Source organism: Cryptococcus depauperatus, chromosome 4 (genome assembly GCF_001720195.1).
Source record: "Cryptococcus depauperatus CBS 7841 chromosome 4, complete sequence".
In the NCBI taxonomy this organism is placed as follows: domain Eukaryota; kingdom Fungi; phylum Basidiomycota; class Tremellomycetes; order Tremellales; family Cryptococcaceae; genus Cryptococcus; species Cryptococcus depauperatus.
In genome coordinates, this window is record NC_089471.1 from 648476 (window position 1) to 665998 (window position 17523).

A 17523-nucleotide genomic window follows, 5' to 3' on the forward strand; every position below is an offset into this window, starting at 1 on the left:
AGCTTTTTGCCCAGTTTTTTGAAGCAGGATCTCATTTTTCATTGCCATTGTACAGCTATATAGTGAAGACTTTTCGACTGTATCTTTTTCTCTTACAACTTTCAAAATGGGTATCAACACTGTTCTTGTTACATTGTTCGCCTCGGCATCTTATGCTGTAGCGTGAGTGGGATGCTTTGAATCTTACCCACTGAGGACGATGCTGATGCCTGGACTACAGAATCTCTAGCGGGTGTACCACGCAGGTTGGATTGCTGGCGATTGGCGACGTGGGCAACTGCCTTCAGCTTACCTCGCTTTTGCCCTTGTTGAGCGTATGTTGCAGTATTATTCGCATAATGCTTGGCTAATAGAATGCAGTCGTCAGGCTCAATCGTTGGGCCCACTAATAATTATCTTTCTTCGTTGTGTAAATCGTCTACCCCTGCTTGTTCAAACGATACTCTCACTTCTGCTCAGTCTTCTATTAACAGCGGATGCTCCTCTGATTTGAGTGGTGGAGGAACCAACGCGCTTCAAGTTCAGTCATTATTGGGCATTTTGAAACACTATGACCAGTTCCATGCTGCTGCATGTTCTACCAACTCTACGTAAGTATTGGTGGGTTAAGGTGTGTCTTGAGCTAAAGCTGTATCTTTAGCAACCATAATTACTGTGTCACCGATACCATTCAAAGCATTCAAAATGCCACCAGCACCAGTATTGGCCTTAGCGACCTCATCTCTCTTGCAAATGGGGGTACAAATCTGACTTCAGCTCAACTCTGTACTCAATGCACATCTGGGATATACTATGAAGCTCTACAAGCCAACGCTAGCTTTGCCGACACCACCCTTGGCAAGAGCTTGAAATCTACTTGTGGATCAGACTTTGGCAGTAGGTGGTTGGAACATAGTTTGACTATCAGTTGATGTCTTTATAGAAACGGCTCCCAATACCAATGCTTCTAGTACTACTTCCAAGAATTCATCATCATCCAGTACCGGAAAAGGTTCATCGGCGCTTGTATCTACTTCTTCCATCAGCTTGTTTACCATCGTCGGAACCGCTGGCAGTATCCTCGGCACAATCTTCTTTGGCGCCTCTCTTATATTGTAAATTGCCAAGGAGGGAAATTAGTTTTGTCTCTTTGACTGTGTTTTCAATGCTATCTTTGATTCTATCTTCGTTTCTATCTTGGACTACATCCAAAGTATATCTAAAACACTTAAACCAAACATTTTGTCTTGCCATTTCTTGTACTGAAAACGCTTTGAACGAGATTTAGGAGAAAACGGACCTTGCAAAGGACTTTCGCGAATCCATTTTCAAGTAGAATCTCATGTGTATGCAACCTTTTTGAATCCGATTCAACCGACGTTGTCCATCTTACAGTCCTTTGTTCCCACTACAGTCTGAAGTCACGAAACCATTAATCACATTCCCTTTGTCAACATCCATCCCGTACTACTTCTATCGTCAAAAGGCCTTGTCCCTTTGTGCTGAGCTGGAACTTTGCACTCTGCGAGAAAAAAAGTACCTTTATCTGCTCTAGCCTGTATCAGCCAACAATATCCTCAAGAGAACTTCTGTATAGCTTGTATTCACATGCCGTTAATCGCCACAATAACTCTTCCTTTGATCATTGCAATGCACAGAGGAGGTGTACTGTAAAGGAACACTGAAAGGATTGCTGGCTCTTTGTAAATTGCCGAATGCATTGACTGGAGCTGCTTTGTCGAACGATTTTGTAGGTGCTATAGTCAATTACCTCTTCTATTCAGCCTCTTTTGACACTCTTGGGTGAAGCACTTCTTTTCACTTTTCTCATCAGGAGATTGTAGATATATTGGAAAGCGCAAGATTCGAGTTGGTATCGCAGAGCTGTTATTGAGCAGAGTATTGGCGAGCAAACCAGTGTCGAGGACCACAAGGCGTCGACACCCAGACTGCTGGTTTTCCATGCAAAAGCATGGCTTTTGAGTTTGGCCCTCGTAAGTGAATGATGTTGAGACGTTGTTTCTGAGCTTATTTCTGCTTTTCTTTGCAGTTGTCATTGCTGCCATAGTCTCGGCCGCTGTTGCAATAACTCTCATCCTTTTCGTCGTCGTCTATCGTCTTGTACGGCGGTCGAAACAACATTCAACTTCATCCCAGCATTCCACAGGAGCCACCTCTCCTCTGTCTTTGGGGCCATCCGTTTTCAAAGAGACCATTAGCACGCCTGGGTTTAGTCACACGGCTACCACTCACCTCCGGAGCCAGACACCTATAGCCCCTAGCCCGAGTACGGGCCAGACTACATTGGTGACTCCCAACAGCACCGCCAGTCATGGAAAACACAAGCTGAAAAAGATTGACAGCAAGAGTTTAGGAGGATTGCTGAGGCCAGAAAGTTCAGAGATGGTGGTGATCACGTATGAGGAAGGATTGCGAAAGCTGGGAATAAATTTTGACAATGGGTCAAGACCACATCACATTCTGTATCCCGAATACGACGACACCGATTCAACCGAGGGTTTTGAGAGCCAGTCGCAGGCTGTGGATTCACCGAGAACGAGACCAGGAAGAGATCGTATAGGAGGAAAAGGTGTTCCGGCTGCGTTGGAGAGCACCTGGTTGCCGAGCTACTATCATACGCCACATGGTGAAGACGATTATACACTGAGATGATAGAGGGTTTTGATATGTTGACTGCTTTTCTAGTATCTTGGATTTAGTATTATTCTCTATAAAATGTTATTTATTGAAAAGAAAAGATAAAATAATTAATACGTCTTACGCTGCAAGTGCATGGCACTTCGCGCTGCCACATGGAAAAACCCGGAGGAATCCGTCAACATAGAATACATAATTGTAGATAGAATAGTTTCTCTTGAGACACTTCATTTCATATGCACCACCAGTGCTAGTTTTGCGGTATTCGACCTTAAGCCTTTCTACCAGAACCTCAAGTAATAAAACTCTTAATTACAGTGAGGCACTTGAGCCTACAGCAGTTATATTTGTTATATATACTCTTATTTTTAATTCTATTTCTCTTTTGCTCTTATCATTGTATTTTCAACAAAAAATGATCTACAAGAGTCTTTATAACAAAATTGCTCATTCTGAGACCAATTTACCTATCGGTTAGCCAAGAGGTCGATATGATTTGAGTGTAACTTACCTTCTTTCTAATCTCGTTCGTACCATCTTGTAATATTCTAACACGGGCTGAACATTTTCTCTTTGTAAAGAACTAGCATGTTGCAGGACTACTGGGTAGCCAGTGTTGAATCCAGCTAATCAGCCGTGGCAGAGGGCAAGCAACTTGCAAAGAAAGCAAAAATCACAAACACAACTGTTCCAGAGCCTTCGATCAATTGTCAAAGTGGATCAGCCATACAACCCATCAAAGTTAACCATACAAAGAGATATTGCCAGCCATGGAGTCTCTTCAACTTGATCTGGAAAATGCTAAACGCAAGAAGTCCAGAGAAAGCATGCAATAGTGTTGAATATGGTAACGGTGGGCCAAGGAAACAAAGAGATATCCTATAGGTAGACGAATCGGCGTAGAAGACACCAATCCGTCTGGCAAGCTCTTCACGGGTGTAAATCTGACTCAGATAAAAAACGACGGATGATAATATGGCATGTGGTGAGAAAGAAAGAGTCGGGCCAGCGTAGCAAGTCTCACAGAGGTGACTCAAGATACCCAACAGAAATCAAAGAATGAAAAGTCCACCAAAGTCCACTACGGCAACACTGAGCAGGGAGCAGGTCCCAAGCCCAACCATCATGACAGGAATGATTCGAACTACCGAGAATCTTTTCGCAACTGGCAAAAGCCGTCAGCAGGCTGCCACATCTGTCGTGTTTTACCCACAGAAAGAGAAGCGCTGCACAAACAGAGAGGCACGTAAAAGGTGATAATCATAAGGTAGCATTGGTTTCCCACCCATCCAAAATGTTTGCAGCTGACCAGCACCAGTGGATGAAATTAAGATTGAGAAACCCTTGCCAATCCCATCTGTACAAGGCAAGGATCGTTAGCAACATCGCAAATGTGACCACAGCAGTGCACCTGTCTTCGCATTTGACAGGTTTTTCCTTGACTCTTATTAGTTTTACTCAAATCAGAGACCTCTCATCCATTTGCCCAGCACATTAAACGGATAAAAAATCGCTAAAACAGGCAGCAGCTAAAAGTCTTGCTTCCTCAACAGTCTATTCCCAGATCAGACTCGCTCAACACGACCGCTCATCTTGTCTCTACAGAAGTGTCAATAGTAGCCGACTGTACCTCAACGTCACCTGCCGTGTCGATATCCACTTCTTTTTCAGATGGCGCAAGATGGCCCAATCTCACTGCGTCCCGGTTGAGCCTTATGCCATCTCTTTCGCTCCATACAACCGTCAGCCCATCCTCTCTTTCTTTTCCACTCGTCATTTTGAGTTCCAAACATCATCTCACATGATAAGATAAGGGTTAAGGGACAATCTCTTTTACTACGCCCATTATTTATATCACGTGACTCTCTCCTATCGGCTTCCATGGGCGGGCGGCTTCTCCCACTTGTAGGCTTGAATGCCTCACTGTAATTACAATGGTAATTACTTTAAGGTTTTCGTAAATATTAATTATTTTTGGTACAGCAAATCTAGCACTTGTCTTGCATAGAAAAGAGTAATGGAAGAGAAATCTATCTATCATTCAACCTTATCCATCCATGTCCCCTCTCTTAATCCCTCGGCGTTCCAGAGTGTGGCGATGTGGAGGGCTTGCACTTACACCACTCTTCTAGAAGAACCCTGAGGTAGGGATAGATTGTTCCATGGTGATTTTGGAAAATCAGATGTATCGGGAAATGGGGCTCCAGATTAGATGGGTATACAGAGTGGCATGGTGTGGCAACTCGCAGAGTGTTTTCTTTTTCCATGGTTTTGTTGCTGAGTTTGTGGAAGAGAGAGAAGGGTTGTGTTGGCTGGGTTGAAGCTCAGGTCGTCGGTTGGTCAGATAACTACGAAGACGGAATGAGAGCTCTGGTCAATCTTGCCTAGAAACACTGGCAGGGTATGGCATCAAGGTGCTCAACGGACGGGCCAAGAAAGATGACATGGAAACAGGTAGCATACCCTTGATGCCAATTATCAGATTTGCGTCAAGGTGCTTCAACGCCTGTTTAGACATTGGTAACACGCAGCTACCTTCATCAGTACCGTGGCCGTACGATCGCAGAGACTGTTGGAGGTGAACGATAAGATTAGTTGAGTCTAGGTACCTGCGAGTTCCAAAGATAGAACTCAATCGGAAAGGGAGAGATGATTCAGCTAGTACCATATACATACGTAAACACACGTCGTGTCTGATTAGCATCTAGAGAGTGTCACACTCTCGATAGTTGTATAATCTTGCCTGCTGAACATTTTTGTCTGGTAACAAGTTACCAAGATCTATTGTTTATCTTCAACCCTATCAGTCTGATGAAATTGGATCCAAAATGCAAAGCCTACCCAACATAGCTCTCTCATCTCCACCAGCTGTGTTTAAGTTATCGTTGGCAGCCTTCATCTCCTTCAACCTTTTTCTCTCTCTTGCCGGCTCCAGGATGTATCTCCGCATAAACATAAACTCTCCTGCTCCTCCCACAAGCACACATAAGCCAAAAATCATCTTCTTAGTCGTAGACAAGGCTATGTGATAAGTTAGCATAATAGCAACATTAGTAAAACCTTGAACCGACTTACCTGCCCAAGCGTTTTTAATAGCTCTCCGGCTCATGAGCTCACTTATAGAAGGGACCAAAAGCTCTTCTGCTTTGGGTGGTGTATTAAGACTTCTTAAAAAGGGCATCGACTTTGAAAGTCGCATTCTGGATAATCGAAGAGCAGCTCGAGGAGTCGTGGCGTGCATGATGAATGTGGTCAGCTATACTGTCGAAACTAGAAGTTAAGAGCGAGCTGATATGGTTCTGAGCCACTGCCTGAAATCTCTGATAAAAACACAAATTCAGTCGAAAAAGCGAAAAGACAACCTTTATTACTTTTAGAAACGAAAAAAAGATAGAGCCAATGCCTCCACTTTTCAAAACACTCATTATCATTCCTGGCCATTTTCCAAGAGATACAATATTTATAGATATTTACATATTTTAAAAAAATGAAAAATCATAAGTATTATATATATTTGGCCCAGACATGAGTACAGTATTGAAAGACTGGATAGATGTAAGTAAGAAGCTACGAGTGGAACAGCTGCTGAATACATCTTCTAGCTGTTGAACGCCGAGCAACATGTTCAGGTGGACAAGCTGCGAGAACACGCTCGACACGGTATAGCAGCTCCTACCAGAGGAGTAGGTTGTTGGCATCTGGAAAACTTCATGCTTACTGTGATATTCAGGAAGTTTGGCTCTACCTTCTTGGCGTACTGTCAGAGGACAAAACCTCTGAAATCACATCCCTCATCGCTCTCAACACTAGTTACCAGTCTTTGCCTTACCATATACCGTCCGCTTTGACATCGCTCATCCTCAAGACGGCTTTGAATCACCATACGAAACGCTTCAGAAATGAAACGTATGCGGATCTTATAACCTCGATAACGGCAGAACATCCCACAACACGAGAGGGATCAAAAGGGACATCCGTCCGACCGGGTGTCTTTGTTGGGATAAAGATTCCAAACGATAACGCTGATCCCTCTCGAGGACCACCAGCCAAACCTTCTGGCCATCACATGCGCCCATCCATTTCTCTCCAATCTGAAACATTATCGGACAGCATGGAGGACACAAACACACTTCATTCTCAGTTATCTCGGATACTCCCCAAACCGCCGTCCTCACCACCAACCAGGCATTTTTTCCTATCCATGCTGGAAGAAGTTTTGAGCAAATTTTGGAACGCCGAGAAAGCAGCTGGTAGGAACGATGAACAGAGGAGGGTAGAGGCGGGAGGCATTGAAGGCAGCGAGGCTGACTGGGTATACCTGTGTACTCCTTTTGTCTGCGTCTTGTCGCGTCCGGTAGGGGTGTTTCTAGCTTTTCAATCTCTCATGGGGCGCTTGAGTCAGTGCATTCGACCATGAAATCTATCTGTAGCTGACACACGACAGGATCGTTCCCACCGTTGCCAAAACGCCTGGCCACGTTTCTCGCGATATTCAGGCTAGCGCTGCCCGAGTTGTACGCATACTGTGAAGATGAGCAGGTTCCTTACGTACAAGTGGCATTGAGTTGGATGACGACGTTGCTAGCCAGAGAAATGTGGCTCGGTGATGTTTTACGGTTATGGGGTGAGTGCTGAAGGCTGGATTGGATCAAGTAGCTGCTAACTTTTTTGTCTGCTAGATTCATACATGGCCTCGGATGACATATTTATGACTCATTGTTATGTGTGTGTGGCCATCTTGTCCACATGCAAAGAGTGAGTGCCCATGAGAGAACCCAAGGGTTTGAGCTAAACCATCTTGTCCAGAACACTAGAAGAACTGGATGGTTCTGAAGCCAAGCTCATGCTTCTGGATCTACCTCCGATGGATGTTGAAAGGGTAACTCTCTTCATACATTAGCGTTGGACAGCATAAACTGACCTATTCGAATCAGTTATTGCAAGATGCCGCAAATCTTAGAGTAACATTTCCCTTGCCTGACCTTTGGTTAGTTGATTAATAAGATACGGAACATTACAGCACAGCAATCCACCACCTTCTTATGCAAACTACATACATTGTCTCTTTGTAGCCATGATGCATCGCGAAATCATGTGTATCAACGTGTAATGAAATCTTTGAAATTTGGCAAAAAGATGAAAGTGCCACATTGTCTAACAACGGACGGGATCAAAAAGTTGAAGTTTTGGATACTTTTAGATGTTGCTGGAATTTTTGAACTTGTATCTTTGAAAATATACATATATATATAATTTATAAGGTAAAAAAACATCTGACCAATACAGATTACCTCTCAGCTACCATATCATATTCGTTGATTGAACTCGCGTTTTAACAAGGGCTAGAGATGTGAGTACAAGCATTCATATTCTTTCTTTCATCTTTAATGATGTTCAATGTAATTTGCGTTTGAGCCGTTTTTATAAACGGTACTGAAACCAAACATATGCCTTAATGTCTGATATTCTGCTTCTTTGATTTAATCTTTACAGAGAGGGTATGAGATTGAAAGCTGAGACGTTACAGAACAATTTGGAAAATTTTTAGACATCAACATGTCTACTGATCAAAAAAACGACAAGACCAATCTTTTCCCTTCGCTTGGCGATATTGTAGATCGTACGGGAAAGAATGAATCTGGCGAACAAGGACAGGAGAGTGAGGATAGAGAGATGCAGGAAATTGAAAGTCTTTGTATGAGATGTCATGAAAATGTATGTCTTGCTATTCATTTCGTATAATTCCCAAGTGGCTAAGCTTTGGCATGGATAGGGCACAACAAGGCTTTTGTTGACAAGCATCCCTTACTTCAAAGAGGTTGTGGTCTCTTCTTTCCGATGTGATCATTGTGGGCATAGAGACACTGAGATCCAAAGCGCTGGTGAAATTCAACGTGAGTAGGGCGGCGTGGCATAAACGCGAGCACATGGCTGAACTGTCTAATAGCCAAGGGTATCAATTACACTGTTCATCTGCTTTCAAGAGCTGATCTTGATCGACAAATCGTCAAGTCCAACTGGGCAACAGTATCCATTCCCGATATTCAACTTACAATTCCTGCAGGTCGAGGACAGATTAACACAGTCGAAGGCATCATCCGAGATACTGTCCGAGACCTCAACATAAGCCAGCCCGTACGACGCGTTATGGATCCTGAAACGGCAAAGAAGATTGACAAGCTCCTTGAGAAGCTTAGAGTGGCTATCGACATGGATGAAGAAGATGATGATGGAGGAGTGGGAATGGATGATGAGAGGCCCGCCCACCATGAATCGTTGGCGCCACACCAGGAGAAACCTTTTGTGCCATTTTCTATGATCATTGATGACCCCTCGGGCAATTCGTACTTTCAATTCAAAGGATCGCAATCTGACCCTCAATGGAATATGAGGGCGTACAACAGAACATTTGAGCAAAACATTGCCCTAGGTCTTGTTGCAAGACCCGATGACATGCCCGAACAGGTTGAGGGTCTTCCGGCTGTTACTAAGGACCACAAATTTAAGAGCGTAGATGAGTTTGAGGAGAAGAGAAACAAAATTTTGCCAGCAAGAGAAGATGGGACAGTGGCACCAGATGAAATCTACACATTTCCTGCTAAATGTTCTTCTTGTGGACACGACCTTGAGACTCGAATGCAGCAAATCAACATTCCTTACTTTCAAGTGTGTAACTGTATAGTCAGGAAAGAAGTTGAGGCTAATTAGTCTTTTAGAACATCATCATCATGGCAAGCAACTGTTCTGCGTGTGGATACAGAGACAATGAAGTCAAATCTGGTGGCTCCATTGCTCCTAAAGGAAAGAAGATTACCCTCAAAGTTGAGGATGAGGAAGATTTGAGCCGAGATATGCTCAAAGTAAGCTTTTCCACTTCATCAATCTCTGACGCATCCTTATTTTCTGTAGTCTGACACCGCGGGTCTTTCCATACCTGAAATTGACCTTGTACTCCAACCCGGCACTCTCGGTGGTCGCTTTACTACCCTAGAGGGCATATTGACTGAGATTTACACCGAGCTTAGTACCAAAATTTTTCGAGCAGGCGATGCCTTCACCTCAGGTATTGGTCAAACTGGTGCCAACCTCAACCAGGACGAACATAAATTTGAAGACTTCTTGAAGGGCTTGAAAGAGTGCATGTCTGCTCAACGAAAATTCACAATAATCCTTGACGACCCTGTATCCAACTCGTATTTGCAGAATCTCTATGCACCAGACCCGGATCCTAATATGGTCATTGAGGAGTATGAAAGAAGTTTTGAGCAGAATGAAGAACTTGGGCTAAATGATATAGTTTTGGAAGGCTATGATAAGGAGGCTGAGGGAACTGCATGAGACTAAATAAATCTTTATTATTTTTCAGAGGTATAGAGGGGCATTGTACTTGTAATGGTGTTTAGGAGGTAACGGTTCACAGCACATAATCTCATTGTAATCATATAGACAATACAGAGAATGCATCGAGGCAACGGTCAATCGGATTAACACTATGTGTCATGCTTTATCTACACATACAAGAAACTGTAGTTCCAAAAAGAGCTGTTTAAAAACAGAAGAGTGCACCCACGTCTCTTGATATGTACAAGCATCTCAGATAGTTTGCTCTATTTCGCTACATGATAACCAGCCACGGTTAACAATGTTGCTAATGTAACCTTGGCGAAAGAGACCACTTGTTCAAAATCATACCCCTCTCGTTGAGTGATGTCACCAGAGTTGTGATACATGGGGTCGGCGATAGGACCATTGCGTTCAAAGACTTGGGTAGCCGGGAATCCATAGGAAATAAAGCTCTGATGGTCTGAACAGCAAGCTGAGGTCTTACCAACAACAAGCTCGGGAGAGTACATTTGAGAAAGGTTGCCAACGAGATAACTAGCTTCAGGTAGATGAATACTATAAATTTGGTGAGATTATTCCAAACGCTATAACATGTCGGAAAACTTACATCTCTGGAAGAGCTAACTGGGAAGGTTCTCCGGGCTGCCATTGTCTTAATTTTTGTAGATTATTTCAACTTTACGAATTACTCACGGCATGGTATGCAATCATGTCTGCTTGCACCTGTAACAAAATCGTGGCGTTTTGGGAGTGCAAGTATTCTGCCGACATCAATTCTCAGATCCCTCTCGACAGCCCATATAGGATACGCGACTTACCGGCATAGGCATGACTGCCGAACAAGCCTTGCTCCTCCCCAGCAAACCAAGCGAGCGTAACTGCTTTGTCAAACTTGATTCCGTAGGACCCGATAGCGTGTGCCAAACTCAGCAAATGACCGAGCCCAGATCCATCATCATTCCCACCGGGGGCTCGTGTAGAGCCAAACGACCCGCGTGAGTCGTAGTGAGCCGAAAAGATAACACGCTCGGTAGAGTTGGACAGAGATGGATACTCGCAAATCACGTTGGGGGCGAAACCGTGTAAGAATGGTTGAAGGGAACAGCTAGCTCCTGTCACCTCAACCTTAGCTACAATGCCCGACACCAATTAACCAAACTATTGATACTGCAAAGAAAAGCTCACATTTAATCCAATGAGCAGCTTTGACTGCGCTAGGCGTGAAACTGTGTCTTGACACGATACCACTAGGAGCTTCACCAGTTATCCACCTCACATCTCTCCTAATCCGGTTCAAGTTAATCCCTTCAGACACAATTGTATCTATCTCGGGAGAGAATTGCAAATGGCTCGTAATGTTGGCGAGATGCCTTGCAAACTTGTCTGGAACGGGTTCCCATCCTGTGGCAGTGACCGGTAAAGGCTTGGAAGGAAGAGCAACGGGAACAAGGTGACGAGGAAGAAAGGTGTCTAAGATTGGAAGGAATGCTGGAGGAACGTCAAGCAGGAGTGAGTTGGAAGTTTGGTGAACGAGGGTAATAGGTCGTTTATGATAAGCACTTGCTGACTGAAGGATATACTGGTTTTCAGCCGATTCCAGGTCAGTGCCAGCCATCCATTGCTCTATTTGGCCCGAGATGAGCAACCAGTTATCATTCTCCATCCGTAACGATCCGTCTCCTTGACCATCCAAACCTGCCTGGCCCACCCAGACCAATCTGCTTTGATCATCACTTTCTAATGGTGCAATCCTGCCCTCTTTAAAACCGCTCAACGTTGATCTATCCGACAAACATTCTTTTGGTGGTAAATAGATATGGTCTTGCTGAGTTGATGATCCACCAAAAGCACCATAGTACGAAGACTTGAGGCAATCAGCCGTCTCGGCTGTTGGCGCTTCTGAAGTGATGAAGAGGGTATCCCTCGATACAGCTTTAGCCACTGTAGGATGAGCCAAAATAGCCAGAACAGAAAACAATAATCTTGTAGGCATTGAAAGCATCTTGAGGAATGATAAGTATAATTTAAAAATGAAGAAATGTATAAACAATGCATTTTAAGTCCATTCGGATATGTCCGGACATCCAGTATTGGGTAAAAAGTATTCAATTTTAAAAGTAAAAAGACATGGCGTTAAAAGAATTTAGAAAAATGTATTAGAGCAATTCATATGCATACATTGTATACTTGTACGAATACACTTTGATATATTCTGTAAGACACATTAGATTTTCTCATTATAATCACTAGGGTTATTCATTTTTGGACACGAGTTGAACACTGTTCAGTTTGCAAAAATGAATAACCCAAGTGTTACGTAATTACATTGGGAGTTGTTTATTTTCATGAATTGGAATGTGGCATGTGAAATTGAAAGACTCTATTACCATTTGCTATCCATATAAACGGGTTAAGTCCTTAACAAATCTGCAACAAATACTTAACAAAGTATCTCGTATCGAGCGAGCGAAGAACATTGACATTTGCAGACCATCTTCGTCCTCATCTGGAGGTCTCTTTTCAGCATCATGTCCGAGTCAGATCAAACCAGATCCAAGATCATCCAAGACCACCCAATTGCAAACGGTCTCGACGCTTTGCGCGCCCTTTCTCGGCCACTAGTCACGACGAACAACATCGACCTGCTTAGCAGAGTTGGTGAACCGTGAATACATTTCCGTAGAAGGTCCTCATTAACCATCCTACAGATGTACAGTACGTTACGTTGAATTTTCTGTTAGCTCTCCTGGTTCTCCCAGTGTCCAGCCTTCTACAGTCAAAAACGTCGGCTCATGATACGATTGAAGATGATATATTGCGCCTCATCTCCGCTGCCTCGTCCAAGGATTTTGATTTCGACTGCGTCAGATCACTTCTCGAAGCAGCTCTTGCCGATAACCCAGAGGATGCGCTGATATGGGATCTCGTTGCCACTGCCGCCCTCGAACTAGCACCACCTCCCCGGCCGATGCTCCCTTCCTCCCAACAAACCCCATGGCTGCGTGGCACAAGTGACTTTACGTACTCAACTGAATACCGACGAGACATTGATCGGGTCCTTGAGAGCGAGCTTGGACAATTACGTGCTGGACTTTCTGGTTTCCATGATATCTTCTTTGGAAACGTTGAGGGTCTAGAAACAGCAGCGGCGGCTGTTTTCCAGAGCTGTACGAGCGGCAGCGATCCACTCTTCCAGGACGGGTGGAAGGGTTGGCCAACAAACGCAAATGAGGATGCTGTCTTAGTCTGGTTTAAGGATGTAACGGCAAACCTGGTGGCTTTTGCAGAAGGCTATCGCCCTCTCCAGACTCATCGCCGGCTACTTGTGGAACCTAGCAAGCCAATAAAGGATTCTACTGGCGAGCGCAAGTTGGACATTGGTTTAGTTAGTGGTCCAGAGGCTAGGAGTGGCCCTCGATATCACTGGTCACAAATACTCGTACCTGGCGAGCTGAAGAGTGATCCCTCGGCAGATACCACTAATGAGACGCGTCTTGTCCTTGGCAGATACGCGAGGGAAGTACTCTCTGCGCAAGATACACGTCGTTTTGTGTTAGGGTTCACTTTATGTGGCTCCCTGATGAGAGTGTGGGAATTTGATCGGCTTGGGGGCATTGCCTCCGACCGATTCGATATAAATAAAGAGGGAAAGCGGTTCGTATCGACCATTCTAGGATTTTTTTGGATGAGTGAGGAGGACCTGGGATTCGATCCTACGATAATCACATGCGGCGACAAGCGGTATATTGACATCGAACGAAACGGTCAGGAAGAGCGTATTATCATTAAAAGAACCATGGGTCGGGCGCGGTGCGTTGTCGGCCGGGCCACTACCTGTTGGGAAGCCTATGCCGAGAAAGACCCGGAGAATCCACTTGTTATCAAAGACTCGTGGCAAGACCCAGAACGGGTTCACGAAGGTGAACTGCTTCGGGAGGCGACGGAGAATGGAGTCATCAATGTTGCCCGGCATTACTATCACGCCACTGTCCGTGTTGGTGATAAGGATGATGACGTTCTAGCCAACATTCGACAAGGGATAGACCTTTCAGAAGCGGTGCATTCTCAATTGGATCACCCAAAGAAGGCGACTGCCATTTCAAGTGCGACTGGCACGCCGAGCCAAAGCCGCAGCAGTAGCACTAGTGTCAAGGCTGGTGTCAAGCGCCCATTTAGTGAAACCAGCCTGCCACTACCACCCAGTAAGCGCTCCATCTCAACGTCGCAAACAAAAGCCAGCACAGAGATGCTGTCAAATCGAGTACATCGGCGAATTATTCTTTGTGATTATGGAAAACCAATCTACAAAGCAAGCTCTCGAGTAGCCCTTCTTGCCGCGATGGAACGCTGCATTGCAGGACATGAATCCCTGTTACATGCCGGTTTTCTGCACCGAGACATCTCCATCAATAATCTCATAATAGACGAAGACAATGACAACGCCTTCTTGATCGATCTTGACCATGCAATAAGGGTACCGCGGATAGGTGCGTCTGGGGCAAAGGGGAAGACTGGCACGAGAGTGTTCATGGCTATCGGGGTACTTTGGGGTCACGAACATTCGTTCATGCACGACCTGGAATCTTTTTTCTGGGTTCTCTTCTGGATTTGTGTCCATTATGATGGTCCAGGTGAACCCATCAGCTCTGAGTACGATAGATGGAATTATGAGGACGATAGCATGTTAGCTAATCTGAAAATTGTCACGATATGTGATGGGAGCATGTTTTTGGATACCACGGACAAGTCTTTTACGTCTTTCTACAAACCTTTGATCCCGTTGATGAACGAAATCCGCAAAAAGATCTTTCCCAACGACAGGTGGTGGAGGAAGGAAAACAAGAGGTTGTATTCCTTGATCAAGGGAATCCTTGTCAATGGTCAAAAAGACCCGGAAATACTTGGTGTTTCAATTTCATGAACTGAACCCTGTCCATCATCACAAAAGCAGTTTTCGGCTGTGTTCAACTTGGTCCGAGTTGAATAATATACTTTGCATGATCAACTTGAACTGCCTTGTTCCATTCACCATATCTCGTCCAATACCGACGACAAGCCTTTGGGCTCTACGCTCTTCGACCTGCTGCCGTTGATCTCATCTATGCATATGTCAAGCTCGAAGGCTGGCTCCTTCGACGACTCTCAAGATCTCACCCAACATGATCTTGCCAGTCATCTCCTTGCACTGAAACCCCGATGTATATATCTAATGTCAAGAGATTTGTGTAACTGAGATGTTGTCGATATAGATTATAGAATAATAGAACTCTAGATTGCTTGTTAGTGATGCATGACATAGACATAAACATTCAGATACATGGAAATGGTATGAGGTAAAAGTGACAACTACTGGGTATTACGTAATAATTAATCAGCCTCCCTGTATGATTACGTAATACCCAGTAGTTGTCATTTCCACCTTTTACCATTTCGTGCATCTGAATGTTTATGTCTTAGTTATGTATCACTAACTAGCAAACTGGAACTCTGTTCTTCTGTATACTATGCCAACAACATCTCAGCTACGCGATTCTCTCAATATCTTGGACAAGAAACTAGCCAAAGCCCTTCAGAATCACTCATCATCTTCCAACCGTTAACTCAGCCACTTCCTCCTATCTTTAGGGTATGATATCTCATTTCGGTCGTTGAAGATAGGATAAAGGATATCCCACTCTGGGCAGATTATCCGTACGTTGTCTACCAATAGTCCAGCGGAACAGCTAGGGCTTGAGATGGTGTTTATGACTTGCTCACCCATGGCATCCCTCTCCACACCTACATGGCGATTAATGGGTGCATGATCGATGATGTATTGACCCTGTCCATTTCCAGTCCCATCTTTCCAGCCTCTGGCCTTGACCCAATCGGAATGAAGGCGTATTATCTAAGAATGAGCTATTGAAGTGTAGAGACTTGAACGGGAGGGCTTTTCCATTTACTTTACTTCGTATACCTGAAGACGTCGGAGAAGTGGTGCATCCTCGTTCATTGAGGTAGTCTGATGGCTTCTTGTATCCATCCTGCGGTTTGGAGCCACCTTTACCTTTCAGAGAGTCATAATTACCTGGAATCGACAGCCGATCGAGACCCAGCGCCATTTACGTGTTTGAGAGGAAATTAACGGTGCAGGAAAATGGCTTTGGGAAGGGCCATGCTGGGTGAGAGCCTGGGAGCCGTACGATGAGCCAATCTGCAAGCTTGACATATCTATAGATGGCGTTGACGGCTGAGAGTTGAAAAGTATTGAGTTTGAAGGTATATGTTATATAGAACAAGATAAGTATTGAGTTTGAAGATTTATCTTAAATTAAACAAAATATGGCAAGTTGAACGTTGGCTTTTCGAGTTGCACACGTAAAAATCCCTATTCAATTCGGACCGCATTGAACACAGCCAAAATTTGCTTCCGTGGTTACGACGCCTGTTCAGTTCGTAATAATGAATAACCCTACGTTGTAACCTTGGGACTTCGGCAAAACATATCCGGTGAGCCGGACTGATTATTAAAAAAAGTCTTTGAACTTGAATCGTATTCCTTTTCAATAATTCCAAAATGTCTGCTTACGATGCTATATCCAATACAAAACCTATAGCAGCTCTGCCTGTCTTGTCTTTTCCTCTGCCTTCGCCAGGCCTCGCACTCGTAACTTATCCAGTGACAGGAGCAGACGCACCGGAATCACTCTTGAGGCTGTTTTACAAGATCTTTTCAGACGAGCTAGAGTGTTTGTTGTGGAAGATACAGCTATGGCCATGGGCTGACAAGGTGTTTAGCTGGCTGTACGTATCCTCAAGAAGGGCCCATGACCTACGAAGCATTTTTAGCTTATTTTTTTGCTGCTACGACGATTGTGGGTATTATAACAAAAGTCGGATCCCAAGGGGAGATTGACACGTCGGGAGACCTCGAGAGCGCCAAGGCTGGGAGGTCATGGGAGGAGTGTGTGGGAGGCTGTTACTACATGTCAGTTTGGTGCTGTCGGATGGTTCTTTGGAAGCAGGTGTGCTGATGTGATAAAGTAAACCTAATTATCCTGGTAGAAGTAGCCATGTACGTACCAGGGTAGCCTGAAGGGACTGGGAGTAGATGAGAATAGAGCTGATAAGAGACGTCTACCAATCTTGCAGAATTGCGTATGCGACTTTTGTTACGTTTTTCGAATTGTTAACGCTTGAATCAGAATGCTGGGTTTATCGTGCCTACGCACCACCGAGGCAAGAAGATTGGTTTGGCTCTTGGAAAGAGCTATCTTGAATACGCCCCTAAGCTTGGATATAGAGGAAGCGTATTCAACCTCGTGTACAAGAGTACGCCGTTTCATCACTCATCAGTTGCGATCGGAAAAGTTAATGCCTATACTTAGACAACATTTCATCGCTTGCGATTTGGGATCAGCTAGGTTTCACACGTGTCGGCATCATTCCCAATGCTGGTAGGCTGAAAACAGGTCCTAGTGGTGTGGAGGAATATGTCGATGCTGTCATAATTCACAAGAATTTTGTCTAGTCGCAGACTTTTGAGCATATATGCCACATCTG

The 17523-nt window shown here is 44.4% G+C and overlaps 9 protein-coding genes across 9 annotated transcripts; 6 read left to right on the forward strand and 3 right to left on the reverse strand.

Annotated features, from left to right (window-relative positions):
* Positions 1–106: 106 nt before the first annotated feature.
* On the forward strand, positions 107–1098 carry L203_103538 (uncharacterized protein; the record flags this gene model as incomplete). The annotated part of the gene is made up of 5 exons (XM_066212936.1): positions 107–162; positions 221–314; positions 361–590; positions 641–876; positions 923–1098. The coding sequence occupies 5 exons, from the start codon at positions 107–109 to the stop codon at positions 1096–1098; spliced, it is 792 nt and encodes a 263-aa protein (XP_066069033.1).
* An 853-nt stretch (positions 1099–1951) lies between these two features.
* L203_103539 (uncharacterized protein) lies at positions 1952–2652 on the forward strand (the record flags this gene model as incomplete). Its single annotated transcript, XM_066212937.1, has 2 exons — positions 1952–1973; positions 2030–2652. The coding sequence occupies 2 exons, from the start codon at positions 1952–1954 to the stop codon at positions 2650–2652; spliced, it is 645 nt and encodes a 214-aa protein (XP_066069034.1).
* A 2689-nt stretch (positions 2653–5341) lies between these two features.
* L203_103540 (uncharacterized protein) lies at positions 5342–5878 on the reverse strand (the record flags this gene model as incomplete). Its single annotated transcript, XM_066212938.1, has 3 exons — positions 5342–5418; positions 5479–5658; positions 5713–5878. The coding sequence occupies 3 exons, from the start codon at positions 5876–5878 to the stop codon at positions 5342–5344; spliced, it is 423 nt and encodes a 140-aa protein (XP_066069035.1).
* Positions 5879–6162: 284 nt separating this feature from the next.
* Positions 6163–8185, forward strand: L203_103541 (uncharacterized protein; the record flags this gene model as incomplete). The annotated part of the gene is made up of 9 exons (XM_066212939.1): positions 6163–6192; positions 6240–6320; positions 6368–7034; positions 7082–7261; positions 7317–7392; positions 7444–7516; positions 7572–7624; positions 7978–7987; positions 8165–8185. 9 exons carry the CDS (start codon positions 6163–6165, stop codon positions 8183–8185), a joined length of 1191 nt encoding a protein of 396 aa, XP_066069036.1.
* A 125-nt stretch (positions 8186–8310) lies between these two features.
* L203_103542 (uncharacterized protein) lies at positions 8311–9975 on the forward strand (the record flags this gene model as incomplete). Its single annotated transcript, XM_066212940.1, has 5 exons — positions 8311–8352; positions 8411–8531; positions 8585–9303; positions 9354–9497; positions 9547–9975. The coding sequence occupies 5 exons, from the start codon at positions 8311–8313 to the stop codon at positions 9973–9975; spliced, it is 1455 nt and encodes a 484-aa protein (XP_066069037.1).
* A 269-nt stretch (positions 9976–10244) lies between these two features.
* L203_103543 (uncharacterized protein) lies at positions 10245–11983 on the reverse strand (the record flags this gene model as incomplete). The annotated part of the gene is made up of 5 exons (XM_066212941.1): positions 10245–10536; positions 10589–10623; positions 10675–10742; positions 10800–11111; positions 11167–11983. 5 exons carry the CDS (start codon positions 11981–11983, stop codon positions 10245–10247), a joined length of 1524 nt encoding a protein of 507 aa, XP_066069038.1.
* A 526-nt stretch (positions 11984–12509) lies between these two features.
* On the forward strand, positions 12510–14902 carry L203_103544 (uncharacterized protein; the record flags this gene model as incomplete). The annotated part of the gene is made up of 3 exons (XM_066212942.1): positions 12510–12635; positions 12690–12696; positions 12741–14902. The coding sequence occupies 3 exons, from the start codon at positions 12510–12512 to the stop codon at positions 14900–14902; spliced, it is 2295 nt and encodes a 764-aa protein (XP_066069039.1).
* A 675-nt stretch (positions 14903–15577) lies between these two features.
* On the reverse strand, positions 15578–16189 carry L203_103545 (uncharacterized protein; the record flags this gene model as incomplete). The annotated part of the gene is made up of 4 exons (XM_066212943.1): positions 15578–15681; positions 15739–15868; positions 15924–16027; positions 16087–16189. The coding sequence occupies 4 exons, from the start codon at positions 16187–16189 to the stop codon at positions 15578–15580; spliced, it is 441 nt and encodes a 146-aa protein (XP_066069040.1).
* Positions 16190–16537: 348 nt separating this feature from the next.
* On the forward strand, positions 16538–17491 carry L203_103546 (uncharacterized protein; the record flags this gene model as incomplete). Its single annotated transcript, XM_066212944.1, has 5 exons — positions 16538–16709; positions 16759–16948; positions 17005–17035; positions 17166–17292; positions 17349–17491. 5 exons carry the CDS (start codon positions 16538–16540, stop codon positions 17489–17491), a joined length of 663 nt encoding a protein of 220 aa, XP_066069041.1.
* Positions 17492–17523: the final 32 nt, after the last annotated feature.